Source organism: Dinoponera quadriceps, unplaced genomic scaffold (genome assembly GCF_001313825.1).
Source record: "Dinoponera quadriceps isolate SergipeBrazil2010 unplaced genomic scaffold, ASM131382v1 scaffold4133, whole genome shotgun sequence".
Lineage (NCBI taxonomy): Eukaryota > Metazoa > Arthropoda > Insecta > Hymenoptera > Formicidae > Dinoponera > Dinoponera quadriceps.
Window position 1 is genome coordinate 87,601 of NW_014558113.1, and position 16,115 is coordinate 103,715.

The 16,115-nt window shown below is 43.0% G+C and overlaps 1 protein-coding gene across 1 annotated transcript in view; it reads left to right on the forward strand.

Annotated features, from left to right (window-relative positions):
- Nucleotides 1-10,412: 10,412 nt before the first annotated feature.
- LOC106749636 (low density lipoprotein receptor adapter protein 1-like) overlaps nucleotides 10,413-16,115 on the forward strand; it is a 68,381-nt gene continuing 62,678 nt past the window's right edge. The window contains exon 1 of the mRNA XM_014629295.1: nucleotides 10,413-10,662. Within this exon, the coding sequence (XP_014484781.1) occupies nucleotides 10,620-10,662 (43 nt within the window). The 5' untranslated portion in view covers nucleotides 10,413-10,619. The remainder of the gene's footprint in view (nucleotides 10,663-16,115) is intronic.

The following is a 16,115-nucleotide window of genomic DNA, read 5'->3' on the forward strand; positions in this document are numbered from 1 at the left end:
GATATGTTAAATTAACATATTCAACTTGTTGGAGTAACACGAAAATTTGGGTGGACCGTTTATAACACAAAATTTTTTACTATATATGTTTACACAAATAATTATTTTTATTTTGCATTTTTTTTTCTTCCTCTCTCTCTCTCTTTCTATTTTTTTTTATTTTTATCAATTTTTTATTAAAGACGCGCGATATTATGGCCTCCCGCAGAATTCCCCCGAAAGATCGTCTCGAAAGACTTCCTCCTCTGTCTATCTCTCCCTTTCGATGGGGAGTCTCGACATTATGAGCGCACAACGTGCGGCTCGTTATCACCATTTGCCATAAGGGCGATACGTCGTACTTGGTAGCCGACTCACTGTTATATCGCTGCGGCATATATATCGTTTAGAAATAAACTGGCAGGTCCCGACGTTCTCTCTCTCCCATTTTTATTTCAAATGTTTCAAGCAATGGTGCAGCGAGACGCTTTGCGAAACTGATTACGTTTCGGTCGTTCACACGGATAAAAATTAATTTAACGCCTGTGTTGTGTACGCGAGCGCGTGAAATTGTATGTTACGTTTTATTAAAAATTTATCAGTCAATCTTTGAAGTTGCAGTGTATAATAAACGTTACGCGAAATTGCACAGATGCGAGAATCATTCTGAAATAAATTGCAAAATGGAACATTTATATAATGCACGCTTTTATTTATAAATAATAAAAAAGTTCTTTCATATTATTATCTAATATTGCATCAATTGCTACCGTAATATATATTATTAGTAAGGATTTAATGTTATATCAGTTCCTTTAGTAATTTTTCCTTTTTTTTTTACAAATTTGTCTGATGTTTTCACGCGTATTTAATTAAATGTGTTTATAAAAAATTCTTCTATTGAAAGAAGTGAGTTCACGCTTTGTATATTTTTTTAAATTTTTGTAACTTCATTTTCATACATTTTATCACGAAGAGCGCAATAATTTAGTACCTGTCAGGTGCGATTAAAAGAATTGTTCACCAAAACGCCGTTGCTTCATTCGATTATTTTTATAGGATACGAGAGTTATAAAAACTTTAACATGTTCGCGCGATCGTTGCACATCGGGCGCACAAATATCGGTTTTGCGTGAGTTGGATGGATTAAAAAAAGGAAAAATAAAATTTCGTCGAAAATGCTCGCGCTCACGTTTGTCCACATCCGAAACATACGGGGAGATGCGCAGTTTCTAGCGCCTGTTTTGTGCGGGTTTAGCTCCGATATTTAGCCGAAGCATCGATTTTTACCGCTGGCTCTAACGACGCCGTCGAAAACATTGAGCTTTTTAAAGCGCCTATAAATCTTCCGCATCGGCAGCCGCGGAAACCCGAAATCCATTTCGTGCCATTTGCGACAGTACCAGTGTAATACATCGCGTATTCATGGCGATACAATGGCTCGCAATTTTGGTTTCGACGTAACTATTAAAGCCGCAAATATTCAAATAGCAATATTACGCGATTATATTAAAAAAGTGAGTGAGAGAGAGAGAGAGAGTTAAAGAGAGAAAAAAGACAAAGAGAGAGAGAATTTCCGGTTTCAAGTATCTCGGTGCGTTTTAAATATTCGAAACTGTTCGAGACATCTGTATAATTAAACTCTACACGGTTCAAATGCTGACCCATTTATTTTATCATTTTTGTAGCAAATTTTCCGTGACGTCAGTTCGGGACGTTATTTTTACGCTCACTCATGGCGAACGTAAAGCTCTTAAATCGAGCACGCGAATTTCTAAAATACGCAGACATGGACGAGCGAAACGAAACTTGCTACCGTAGTCCTATTAAGATCGCACTTTTATTGGAACTCCGTAAACCTGTGAACTATTGAGGAAAAATAAATACGAGGCAAAGAATGCCGTCGGTTTGCCATAAAGACCGAGGCCGATCGAGAGAGAGTTGCCTCGATTACCATGAAGAACCCGTACTTGGAGCAAAGACTTTTCCGCCGGTCGGAAAATTACAGCGAGTGATGGGGGCACAAAACGTCCGGTCGACCTTCGGCTATCTTTCATCTCCGATTACATTCCCCTTCGCCTTCCATTTCTCGCGTCTTCCGGTCCATTCCGGAAGGCAATCCTGCGCGGAGATTTATCGTCGCGTCTTCCCCGGCATAATTTCGCGGCGTTTCACCGACGCCGGCGACGAACGAGTTTTTTCCATGTAATGGCTTCGCGGGGGTAATTCAATCACGACTAAATGCGGCTCGCATATCGCTGCAATAATCTCCTTTCGGTGTCCATTGTGGGCAATATCGCGTAATATAGAGCGTTCCCGAGTGGCGTGATATTCGCATTCCTGGCCCCCTCATTAAAGCGCCGTACGCTGTCGTCGAAATTTCGTGGTGTCGTCTCGTGCCGAGTATTCAACTCGACGTTAAATTGATCCGTCTTATTAACTATTAAACATACCCTGAATCTATCGCCACCGGCCGTTCCTCATTGAACATTCATAACCTCATAATGCATAAATGAATTTCTCTACAAGCAAATGCAAATTATAATAATTGCGGATAGGTGATACGGTTTGCAAAATTCTCATTGAGCTACATGTTAACGCATTAAATTAACATCGAAATATGGACGCATACGTGCAGTTCATATTTAGCGGACTTTATATCCGCGCGTGATATATTTTTACGTTTTAAATCGCATATTATCGCACCGAGAAAAAGTATTCTCGCTCGCTCGGGAATTTCGAGTCGACTGTCGCCGTTATTGCGTGCGAAAACAAAAAAAAAAAGCACTGAGGAGAAAGAAAGAGAGGGAGAGAGAGAAAAAAGAAAAGAACTTCGGGGATGTTCGCGCCATTGTGACGGCCGAAATATACTGTTATTCGGCTATCGTCCGTAGCGAGCGCGCATTACCTTTTTACAGGAGCGTCGGGAATACTAGCGGGTTATTTACGATATTGCGCGGTCGGCTGTAAAAGGACACCTTGATTAAACAGCTTGATTAAATACGCTCATTATATTCATCTCCATTACGCGCTGTGCGCAAATGCGAGCGCGCGCGCGCGCGGACTCGTGCGCGAGGACAATTTAATTAATGTCGCGCGAAAACACGATGTCGGGTTTGTTCCCGTCCGTTTCTGCTCGCACGCTAAATTCGAACACGGTGAATTTACTCGCTGCAAAGAGCAACGCGCTGTTATCGTGTCGCCTTCTTTCGCGTCACGTTACGTTATCGAATGGAGCGCCACAGCTGGCACGCTGGATTGCTACTTTTACGTTTTATCAGCCAACGTTTATGACTCGGGAACGTGTACTGAAAAAAGCAAAAGATCACGTCGTATCGTTAAATTATATTATTCCTTTTAAATATTCGCACGTACACACACACACTGATGCATACAGTAAAAACTTTTACGCCCACATGTTAAAAATTTTCTTGTTACCAACTTTTAATTATTGCTTCAATGTAAAATTAACATACAGCTAATATGTTACCATTTCTTTGACGTTTCCATGCGTTTATATTTACGTCAGTTCAGTAACTTAATATTTTTCGTGTCATCATTTAAAAATGAAATATCATTTCGACTTCTTTTAATACAATTGCTTAGTTAATTTAACATACTGCGTTTTTTATTCCAACATTTTGCATTAAATCAGCATTCAATACGTATAGATGCTGAAATAGCATATTTCATACATTAAAATTTATAGATTAGTTATGTTAATTTTAGCTGTAATAATTATTATTTTAAAACTTAAACAACACAACAAGTGATAAATTTTTTTAAAATAGCATTTGTAACACTTGATATTATAAATATTTTAATATAATTAATATTAAACTTATTATACTATTACGAATAAAATTTAAGTTAAAATAATATCATATGTTGGAAGAAAATGTGTTAATATCAATTCACTAACTTTTTCAACTTCTGAATAAGTAACACACGACGAATGAATTATTTTAATTAAAAATTTAGAACGGACTTTCCGGAACATGTAAAAATGTTAAAATTAATATTTTATTTCTTACTGAGCACGCACAAATAATAGGATACTCATTTTGGACGTGTAATTCGCGCCGGACTGTGCCGAATAAAATTCTGCGCGTAATTGTAATTTTCCGTGACGCGCGTTCGCGCGGGGAACACTCGACGATTTATTTATTTATTTATCTAGGACAAAAGCTAAAGGACGGAGGAAGGGAGGAGAGTGCTGCTATAAATGCGTCATTCCACCGTTGCGATACGCAAGTGTAATTTCGCACGCGTGTGCTTCTCGCACCGAGGAATCAATCGAGTGTACCTATCAATTAGCCTAATTCCATTTTACGATTTCCATTCTAATGCTGTCAGCACGCTTAAAAGTGGTCGCCACCTCTCTTTTTTCCTCGCATTTTTTTTCATCGAATGCAGGAACAAATCTCACGTCTGCCGATGTTGGCGTGGAAAACGGATCGTCGGGAATAGGGTTTGATAGCACAGAGGAGGGAGTGCTCCGCCGTTATTGAAAGAGCTCTCGGTTGCAGGTACTGTAAGATAAATCGAAAACAATCGTGCTTGCTTCCGGACTGATATATCGCGATAGTTACAGAATATCGTACGATATTAAAAATCGAACGCAGCAGATCTTGACCGCTTCTGCCACTCCAGTTGTTAGTCGACAGTCCGGAGAAACCCTCTTCATCTCCCTCGGAGTCAAAGTAGTATTTTCAATGGCAGTCCTGTGAGTCTCGCAACTTTTTATTGAATTTAATTATTCCCTTCAATGGGAGGAATCTCTGCGCTGAGGCGCGATAACGAACGCCGACGGAAGATCGGCGCCGGATAGCTTTCGAACTCGAAAGTTCCCGCGAGACTGTCGCGGGTGCTTTCAAGTGCACTCTGTGGTTTCCGATCGACGAGAGGAAATATTAGTATTGCACACTGGTGTCGAATTCTCGGGCGGGATAAGCTACATCGCTCGCCTATCCTGTGGTATTAAAGTTCGCCGCATGTACGGATCGAAATAAAAGTTTCTCGCTATTGAATATGTCGCGGGGGCAGGTGGGAAGACGGAGAGACCGTCCCGGTGCGATCGTTAAATCGCGAAGAATTCGCCGCGACAATTCACAGACGCTCGCGTGAACCGACGTCCCATCTCCTGCAAAAGAACAGAATTAAAGTGTGCTCGTGTGCGGGAACGAAAGTTACGCGGATTGCGTTATAATGCGCTTAGGTGCAGGAATAGGGAAAAAAACTCCGAGCAAGATAGCGATAAATCTCGCGCAAATTATATCGCGATGTTCGCCGTGAATTTTTCGGAAAAGAAAGTCGGACGGCCGGGAGTGAGAATATAAATCTCACCGACTTATATCGCGATACATCTGGAAACTTCGAGTGGAGGAAAGAAATTAGGAAACCTGGTGTGATTAAACATTGCGCGAATCGCATCGGAATATGTAATCGGTAGCGTTGAGAGAGAAACGGAAAGAAACGAAGCAGTCGAATGGAATAATAATACGGGAATAAAAAATTACGTCACTTATAAGCTCTCTCTCTCTCTCTTTCCTGTCAGAACAAGTAAGTAAACGGGCGCATTGTGAATTTTCCGACCAATAAATATACTTCAAGATGTACGTCGTCGAACGACGACTCTCTCGAATGACTCGGGCGGAAGTGGACGATGATAGCCGACGACGATGAGGTCGCCGGAAATTTATGCTCTCGGTTAATGGTTAATCGCGATCTGTGCTTGGCACGTAGGAGAGAAATTAACGCGTCGAGAAGGCAGCAGCGACGTAACGACCGTAGTCGACGAGGTCAAACGAGCGCGCGAGGTAAAACGCTCCCGGATTCATGAAAGTCCAACGGGTACCTTTTCTTTTTTCTCCCCCCCCCCCCCTTTTTTNGTCGTCGAAAACGTACTGGGCGTATCGAGGCGAGGTTTTCTTTCGCAAAAACCCGCTTTTTGCCGTGGCAGCTTCCCAGTTCGGCGGGCTTCGAACTTTCGAAACGTGTGTCGGAAGTACGATAAACGACTTTCGCCCGTGACTTTTTTCGCGCGACGTATCGACGTACGATATTTCGGTGGCGGGAAAGAGACGCGCGCAAATACCCATACATGTGCTTACCTCGGCACTGCCGAGCCGCTCGAACCTGAGATTTTTACGAGAGAAACGATACACTTTAATATTTCGCCGTCCTGTCTTTTTATTCGAATTCCCGGGCTTCGCGTCGCGCGATCGGGGAATGCGGTTACGCAACGTTATTCGAGTGATACCTTTATATTTTCCCAATATGCAACACGCTCGCGTGAGATCAATACTGAGATGTATATAAACGCTTTTAACGCGAAATTAGCTCCGACGATACGGACTCCGTATCCGGATTAAAGTGTCCTCCGAGGATCGCAAATATAGGACGGACGATTCCCGCCGTTTTGCATGCCATTCGTTCGCGCTCGTTATCGGCGATTTTAATTCCGGACAATTTTCGGCCAATCGCTGAATTAAATCGCGGCAATTAGTTAATTGCTTGGAGTGCCGTAGAGTCGAGGGGACGGCGAAACGAATACGTTTCGCGAATGATGAAGCGTGCACCCGCAGATCGAAGCTTGTTATCGGTTTTATAAGTGGGTCCCTCTTGTAAATTCGCTTTATACACCGTATGGTTAGAAAGGTGGGAATTAACAACGGGTAAAACTCGGCAAATTCGCAGTCGAGTTCCTCTCATGGAAAATTGGACGGATTATACGGTGAAGCTGATTTAATATCAAGAACAAGGCGGGCTTTTCATGGTCTAAACTTTCATATTTTCGCAAATACCGTCGCTCGTTATTTCGTTATTTCACATCGAACATGAATCGACTCGGGTTTCCAACCGGGTTGCAAACAGCGAGGTTTCCTGATCACTTAATTAATGTTAATTAATATATAGCGAGTATTCGATAAGACCGGTGGGTATATGATTCCTCGAATAGAAAAGATAAGTCGCGAGTGCGGTGTGCAATTTTTTCCGTGTACGAAGTTTTATTTTGTGGTAAACTAATTCCGAAAATTAAAAGGCCACCATTCTGTATCGCCGAGCGGACAAGAGTCGACGCGAGAGTCGCATTTCAGCCGGGCGATATTAAAATTTCCCTTGATGAGCGTTTTAATGAAATCCGCGAGGACCGCGCATGATTCTTCTCTCGACCGTGGAATAATCGCCGGCTTAACGACGCGCTTGTAGCGACTTAAGCTCCGCTTCCGGGCTTGAGTGTTAGCCGTTCCCTTATGCCGCTCGCGAATTTTAATCGGCAACCGACGTAGACGACGTAACAGCTCAAATGTTAGCAGCAGAAGTTACGGTTGGAAGGTGAGCGAGCTTTAACTTTGCTGCGGAATTGGGTCTCCTCCGGCAACTTGCACTCATTTTCCATAAGCGAGTCGTAGCGGCGAGGAAGTATCGCGGGAATGCTTTGTTTTAACAGTATGCGCGAAACATTTTAATTCTCGGTCCTTTCAAGAGAAAAAGCCCTACACTTCTTGTGTCGATTTTAAACTCGCCAAAGTAGTGCTTTCGGATCTCTATTCATGCGTGTGCTCAAGACTTTGTTTGTCCGACGTGAATAAACTTGTCTTTTTGCTAACACTTAATCATACAAACGTTTCGGTATACTTAATTTATCCGAATCATTAAAAAAGTTCGTTTCCTCCTCCCCCGAAAAAAGAAAAAGACGAGGAACTCGGGGGGAATAAACGAAAAGGATATCTCTCCCGGACGGCCGACACGGAATTGCATTGTAGATATTCCCGGCATTGTCCAATATTAATCCAAAGTGTCGCAAAACTTTAATCAAAAGCGCATTACATAAAGTGTCGCGAAAGTCTCCGCGTGGTAAGCTCGACAAGCTCTCAAACTCTGAGCGCCTGTTTCCAACTATGTAGATCGAGTTCGCCAAGGTGACATCTGTTTCGCGCTCTACCCTTTCTCCCTCTTACTAAATTAATTATACTTTGAAATTTCGTTTTATGCCTATTTACAAGGGCTTCGCCAAGTTTCCGTACGTCGAAACCACGCATCCGTACAATACAACGTGCGTATGATACGTCGGCAGTGACGGGGAGAAAACACTCTAACGTCGACTCGGTAAAGCTCCCGTTTACGTAAGATAAATATATCGCGAGCCCACAATTTCACAATCTCGAGAGTTCAAGGAGAAAACCGCGCTTTTCACGAGCGGAGTTGTGTTCGGACTGCAACGTGCAGGAGGCCGGCTTTCCGTTCCAATCGGGGTCTCCCGGTGCGACGACCCGGCCTCGAACTTTCCGACAACCAACAAAGTCTCGCGAACGGCAAACTAATTGAGTTTTCCCGCCAATTATCCCCGGCCCCGCCCGACAATTACTTTTATACTCGCTTTTCTCCCTTTCTCGCTCTTGCCCGCTCGTTCGCTACTATCGGGCTTCGTGCTTCGCCTCAAAGTCCGCCGTAAAGTAAACGGACCCGAGGATACCCGAAGAATAGTCGAGCTAAGCTAACCCGATCGAAGAAGCTAACCCTCGCCGCGGATAGATAGCGGAGGATCGGGCTTGAAGGATCGCGACCGCCAGCCGGGTTGTTCAATTTCTGCTCCTTCTCTCGCCTTTCTATTTACGGTCGCGAGAACGATCACCGTGTGCGGTTAGTTCTTGTCGAATCCTTAAGGGACGCTCGATAGACGGCATCAGCGATAAGATATCTCCGATATCGGGTGTATATATACCCGACAAAGTCGAATTGTCCTGGAAGAAGGAGCGAAGAACGCTCGGGTGACGCCGGAAAAATCATTAATATCGTTAAGCCGGGCAAATTTGGCGCCGCTATTTTCGAGAACTTACGATAATGGACCGAAATAGAGATGGCAAATCGACGTTGAATCGATTTTTAGCTTAGTTAGTATTTTTTCGCAAACCAGAAGAAGAATGAAAAAATGCATAATTAAATAGGAGAAACCGGAACAGGTTCAAATGTGAGTCCAAATTGGGAAGAAATAGTAGGATTTATTAATATTAACACGTTTAATTACCACGGTTTATTCGCGGAACTTTCCCCACAGACCACATCGTATTTGTTTTTTTTTTTTACAGAATTATGTAAAACAGACTCATGTTGTAATTTTAAACAGAATCATAAGAATCATAATTTGTTCTTGTAAGGCTTATAACAACTTATGAGTAGATCTGCAATTCTGTGCGTACCGTATGTCGTATGATCATTCATCATAAATATCTACGATTTCTCGTAAAGCTATAGTTTGTGAATTTTACCAACATTTCCAGTGTTTTATTATTACAATATAATACATAATGAATTGAAACATAAATATATTGTATATTGGATGTTTAATTAAAAAAGAATACAATAGGTAATATAGAAAAGATATAAATGTATGCATATCAATTTATTAGTGCTTACTTCAAGTTTAAAAGGATTTCTATATTGTACTCCAAATGAGATATTGTTTAACCTTACAACTTCTTCTTTCTTTTACTCGCAACTCTCAAGTGACAGTTTATTAGATTAAGATCCATTTGAAGCCTTGAATTATAAACCCATTAGAGCGTTTAAAGATAGATTATTATTGGTTTACATGATGTATGGAAGTATTTTGCAGCATCCCTAACCTTAGTCACTAATCGTAATTATGGACATATAACGATGAGCAGTACAGATTCTGATGCAGAATTGCAGTTTATATAAAATTGTAATTCTTACAATTGCTTAGTAAATTACGACTTTACGATTCATTCGTATATTTTTTTATAGAATCGCAGCATTAGTTTAATAATGTAGACATAAAAAATGTTTTGCTGTCACACATGTGGTGTGTACGCTAGTCTCTCGTGAGAGATCGTTGCGTCGCGCATGGGTCATTCCGGTAGCGAACGTGTTGCAATAATTGGAATACAGAGTACAGTTTGAACGTGGAAGATCGATTCATGGTGCGCTTTTCCCGCAAGTCTGGAAAAATACTCGACGTGCGCGCCGGGAATCATACCGTCCAGCATTATTATCCTCCCATAATTGAAATATTCGCGCGAATAAGCGCAATCGGCTCGCTTATCGATCTCCTCTCTCTTTTAACGATCGAGCGAATCGAATTTACCTCGAAGTCACAATTTGACGTATATTTTCAAGCGCGCTCGTGTTTATCCGCGAGAGATAGCGCGGTGAAATAAAATAAAGGACACATTCCGCCGCGTAAATATCGTCGAGAGCATTTCACGGTTGCTACACCTTCAATCACTGAAGACGAAAGCGGTAGGAAAAATATAAACAATCGAGAGATACCCAAAGTGCTTATCGACATTGTCAACATCCCTGGCGCGGTGCACGCGGTAGTGAATGCCGGCCGGGGTCGCGCGTGGTAGGGATAAGTGGATACGTGGCGTACGCGTGCGAGCGGGGGAGAAGTAGTAAACTCGGCGAACGTGCGTCATACACACGCGTGGTACGCGCGCCGTTGGAGGGACGCGAAAACGCAGACGCGGCCACTTGGAGCTGGCAAGGAACTCGCTGTTTTCTCTCCTCGTCTAGTCCGCTCCCTCGTCTCGGGATCGCGGATCGATCGCACGAACGTCAGCGAAGATCTGCTAGCAGTGCCTCGATCTCGCCGGAAAAGTCGCGCCGCGAGTATGGCGTTCTTCAAGAAGCTCCGCAGATTTTCTCGCCACAAAAGTAAGTCAACTTGAAGAAACTACGCTTGTCTTCGACTCGTGTGTGCGGTCGAGTGTTTAACGTCAAACCCGAACATCGCACAGATGGTCTCTCTCTCTCTCTCTTTTTTTTTTTTACATGAGCTGCGCGATTTTACGTTTGATATTGTGCTCGAAATTTGGACAGATATAATTACGTTGACCACTCTGTGCGACGGCGCACGTGACGGCTTCTCGTTCGATTGGTACAAAGTTCAAAGTCTGAAGCTCGCTTTTACTCCTCCAATATAATCTCGGATTATTGCGTTATCATTCCTGCAATTCATTTTCTTCTGCAAATTCTGCACAACACGTCAAATTTGGCGTGAGTCGTAATTCTTTTTGCTCGATTTACGTGAAATCGGAACATGAAGTTCGTTCCCGTGTCCTCGCTCGATGCACGAGTTCTCTGTAAGACATGCATGTACATACAGACTCTCGTAAAAGTTTCCATGATTTCATTTAACCGAAAGACACACAAACAGCACGCGCGTCGTTTCTTCCCGATTATTTACGAGGTACAGGTGACTTGGCTGGTGCGCAACGCTATTTCCTTCGGCTCTCGTGTCTCTCTCTCTCTCTCTTTCTTTTTATCCTTCTTGGCTAAGTAGCACATTTCTCCGACTAAAGTCGTCCGTAATCGAATTTCGACTCCGCGGAGATTCCCCGGGGTGCGCAACGGTGCAGGACGACCTTTAAGGGCGTACGCTTCGATTTGGCTCCGCGCTTCGTCTTAATACAGTTTCGAACTAATCGGGACACGCCGTCCTCTCTCTTTCCATCTATATCTCTCTGCACGAGACAGAAAATAAGCATTCGCGGTATAATTCGCGCGCGACGCGCTCAGCTTTAATCGGCTCTAACATTCGGCACGGCGAAATTGCATCCGCCTCTCGCGTACCTTCACTCCAGCTTCTCCCAATCAGTCGTGAAGTTTTTCCACTCCGTTTTTTCTCCCCCGTGTTTGCGCAAAAACGATTCGAGATTTTTTCTTAAATTTTACGACAATTTTACGATCAACCGTGCATTACGCAAGGGACAAATAACACAAACATCGAGCGCAACGAGATATCGGAGTGCGCGCGCGCGCTCATTGCGAAAATGCAAGTACACAACGTGCAAAACGCGCGTTGTCGCGTTTCCGTTTTATGCGACAACGCTATGTTTACGGTTGTCAACTGGTTCTCGTGCGTCGCGACGTATCGCCGCGTTGCGATTAAAATAAATATCAGTCAATATTTATCGCAGGCCGCGTTTGAATTCATCAAAATATACGTTCCTCCGTTCCGCATTCGCACGCGCGCGCGCGCGATACGACATTCGGAAAATAATAAATACGGCACGCGGACGTGAATCACGCTATTGCCGCGGCTGTTGCAAGTGAAATTGGAAATATTTTTAAGAATCGCTCTTTTATCGCGCCGAGATATTTCCTGCTGGCGAAATTGCAAAAACAAATTCATCGCGCGACGATTTCTCTCGAAAATCGCGCCAATACGTGGGACGGGTAGAAAGATCGGGGAAGGTAGACAGATAAATAGACAGGCTCACTTATTTGCTTGAGACTATAAGCACCTGATGAAAGATACGGAGAGAATTACATAGTATAAACAAAGAATGAAGATAAAAATGAAATATAAATAAAAATAAATGTAAAAATAACGATATAAAATATTTGGATTAAAAGTTTCCGAATATTTGGATTAAAAGTTTCCGTGCACGTGAATGGTGCGCGTTGGGTGCATGACTAATAATTGATAGCTCGCCAGTTGGGAAGAGTCCAATGTATACAGCAGGAACATGTTCTTCTTCCCTTCTTCGCGAGCAAACACGACTTGTTACATCGCCGTCGGAAAAGTTTAATAGCCCTCGCTATAAAGAGTTAATCGAGCGACGCGTTTAAGATCGACAAGATCGGTCGGAAGGCAACACGTCTCAGTTTCTTGCGTTCTCCAGACGCGATATACTTTTCTTTTCTCTCCTCTTTTTTTCTCTGTCCAATCGTCCCCGATTATATACACCTTAATTATACGCCTTTATCATACATACGATTTCCTTTCACTCGTCGTAGTCGTTAGACGCCCGCATTTCTTTCGTCCGTTTTTTCGCCTTATACGCGCAACGACGATTATTTGGCGCCGGTGTTTCCCCCTTTTACATACACACACACACACACACACACACACCTCTGGTTTCCTACGTCGTAGTTTCCCTACCGTGTAATTTTCATCTCCGCGATAGCTTTACATAATGCCACACGTGCGATTTTCACTTTTCGCCGATCGCCGCCGGTTCACCACCACCACCGGTTGTCGATCGGTGGTTGATCGATCGATCGACCGATCAATCGTCACCGTAATTCGACGTTGATGATAATCTCACTCGCTTGATCCTCATCCCCGATTCGGCGATAGCAAGACGTCATTCGCGAGCCGATTCACGTTATCGATCGTCTCCCTCTCTCCCTTTCTCTCGCAAAAAAGCGCGAAATTGCGAGGAGCCTCGATTCTCAAAATTACCAATTCAAATGCGCCGTACGTCACGTGGAAAAGTGCGCGATTCCGCACTCGATCGCTCGCGTTTGAACATTTTTTCGCCTTTCGTCCTTTTGTTTCCTCGAATCACGCGCGCGAGTTTCACTCCTGGCCCTTTTGCTTCTCCGCTGATACAATGTCGACGAAGGCACCGCGGCGTGTACGGCGCGCCGCCGACAAATTTACAGCTCGCTCACAGAGAAACACAGGCGCATATGCGCCCGCGGGTTTATATCATCTGCCGTCGTCGTTTATTCAAATATACGTGAGTGTGCGCGCGTCCATCATTTCGCCGGCTGAATTTCCGTCCTTTTCGGCGAGCAGCGTACCGTATCGCACGTGTGCGTCCGTACCGTTCTCTGCCTCCCGACAGGGAAATTCATTTCCCATCGCGTAACGTCGCGTCGAGTTTTACGGCCTCTCAAAGCGGTCGCAAAGTAGTAGCATAGCAGTCACGGAGAAATAGATCGATCAATGAAGCGCGCACTCCTGTCTTTGTGCAGCCGCCATTAAGGGATCGACCTTTAAAGAGTTCTCGGGAGTGCTGCGAATCGAGAACGACAATAGAGAACTCCGGTGATGAATTTGTGCAGTCCGGCCAGCTGAAATAAAAGGAGGAAACGATCGTCTATATTCAATTTGTTTAATTTATTCTGAACGTATATGATAGCAGGTATATGATAGCAGGTTCGCCACCTCAGTTTGTCTGCCTGTCCGGAGATCAGTAAGATGAGGTTTCTCTAAAAAACAGGGGGAGATGTATGTTAATAATAATAACATAACATATTAAACTCCAAATGTCTTTCATTTATTATTATTAAAACATTGCAATCATAGTTGCACTCAACATTATATATATCGCGCTTTGCGTATTATACTGTTCGCTGTTCATCTTTTAGTAAAATAAAAATTTCTACCTTTTTATTTTAAAAGTATATTTAGTGTTACTTATAGCATTTTTCAGTAGTCTTTTAAAAGTCTTTGCATTTCATATCGTAATTCATTTTCGTACAAATTTCGGCTTTTACTGATTTTAAGCGGTTTCCTTCGTCACTTTACACATTATTTTCATTATTGAAAGGGTTTCTATTACATAACTATTATTCCCTGGGATCGCTAAAATACATCGCATTATTCTCTATAACTCGATCAATTTGTTATTATCATCGTTTATAAATATTTTGCCGCATTGGCTCAGATATTTCTCTCTCGCTTGGGCTAAAACCTGGAGATAACAATGTAGTGCGGATAATATTCTCAAGCCTCAAAATCTCAGGCTGGAAATTTCTTCGAGTTAGCATCGCGCGGCGCATAGCGGCTGGAAACGACGGCGAAATTTAAAGTCACATTCGTAGAAAAGTTCGGCGCGGACAGCTTAGGGATTGCGGATGTTTAGGGATACGGCAGAGCCCGGCGGTGGCTGAAAATTTCGGATCCTCCGGGGTCGTGCATATTTCGCGAGCAGCCTCGAAATTCCTCGTTGCCTCGTCGAGAAGGATTTACCGGCTCGGGATCAAGACTTCGCGTATATCTCAGTCGTTAACTTTAATTCCATCATCATTCACGTTGCTTCACGTGGAAATATATTACTGCGGTCAGTTGTACCGATTTTTTCCGAGAAGCCGATCGACTTTTCACGTTCGGCGAACGGAAGTAACACAATGAACGAACTTCAAGACGAGGAAGATCGACAATATCGCCCCTCTAATGTTCTCTGCTCTAACGCTCTTTTGAAACGTTTTCCAGGACGGTGAGTTTATTCTCCCGCCGCGTTCTCGCGAACGCCCATGGTCAATTTTGTCTCGCCCTAACGATAAATAATATTGCATAGTACGTAGCGCCGCGGCAGAATCGCGCGATTTATATTTTCGTTCTCCATATATATGCCTGTTATATTTGTACGCCGATTATTTCGCCAGGGGCACGCAGCGAAATATTATTGCACGTCGGGTGATTTTTTTAATCCGGACAGCGGCATGCGCCGTTGCGTGTTAGGTAACGCTCACGAACGCATGTTACGTTAACAATTAGAATGACATATTTGGTGGCAGAAATCGCGAGTTATTATTACGGATACCTTTGAACACTTTGCATTTGAAAGAAATCAAATTAAATCTTAAATCATTAATGGACTAGAACTAAAAAAATTAATATTTATTCAGTGGGTACTAATAATAAATTCACTTAAATACACATTTTTTTTCTTTCAATAAAATAAACAATTGCTTTTTCATGAAAAGGTTACGATTTCAAGAAAATGTAATTTTTTCACGTAAAAATATTTTTTATTAATGTAAAAGTATATATTATTAGTTTAAGCAAATATGTCATTGATACTCACCTAATAAATATTTTTTAAGATATTATCCAAGATATTTCAGATATTATTTGTAGATATTATCTCTCTCTCAGCGGGAAGATTATTAATTGAATGTGATTTCGCACGGAAAATCGCTCGAATTTAGCGCCGTCGACTTTGAGCTCAGATTATCGCATAAATTCCGCGATTAATCCGCGACACGAACGATGACGCAGTTCACACTGTCGTCACGGCTTTATGCAATTCCACTACTCGCCGATAAGACACGCGTCTTAGAAAAGGAATCGCGTTTGATCTTTGTTCGACTTTGATTACAAACGAGCCTCTCGGAGGCGCCGCGGTCCGCTGACACAGTTCCCAATCGCGGTGTCAAGTGCAGCTATATTGAGCTTCGTGTTACAAAACCAGATCGGACTTTCGACGCGTTTGAGCCGGATAGTACCGGTAACGTTTTTGCTATGCCGAATTGCGAAAGCGCATCTGAACGGCGGGTCGCCAAACTGACCCAGACGAAGTTAGAACGAGCGATTAATCGCTGCATATCGCGATACACACTCGTGACAGTTTATCATCTAGTTCAAT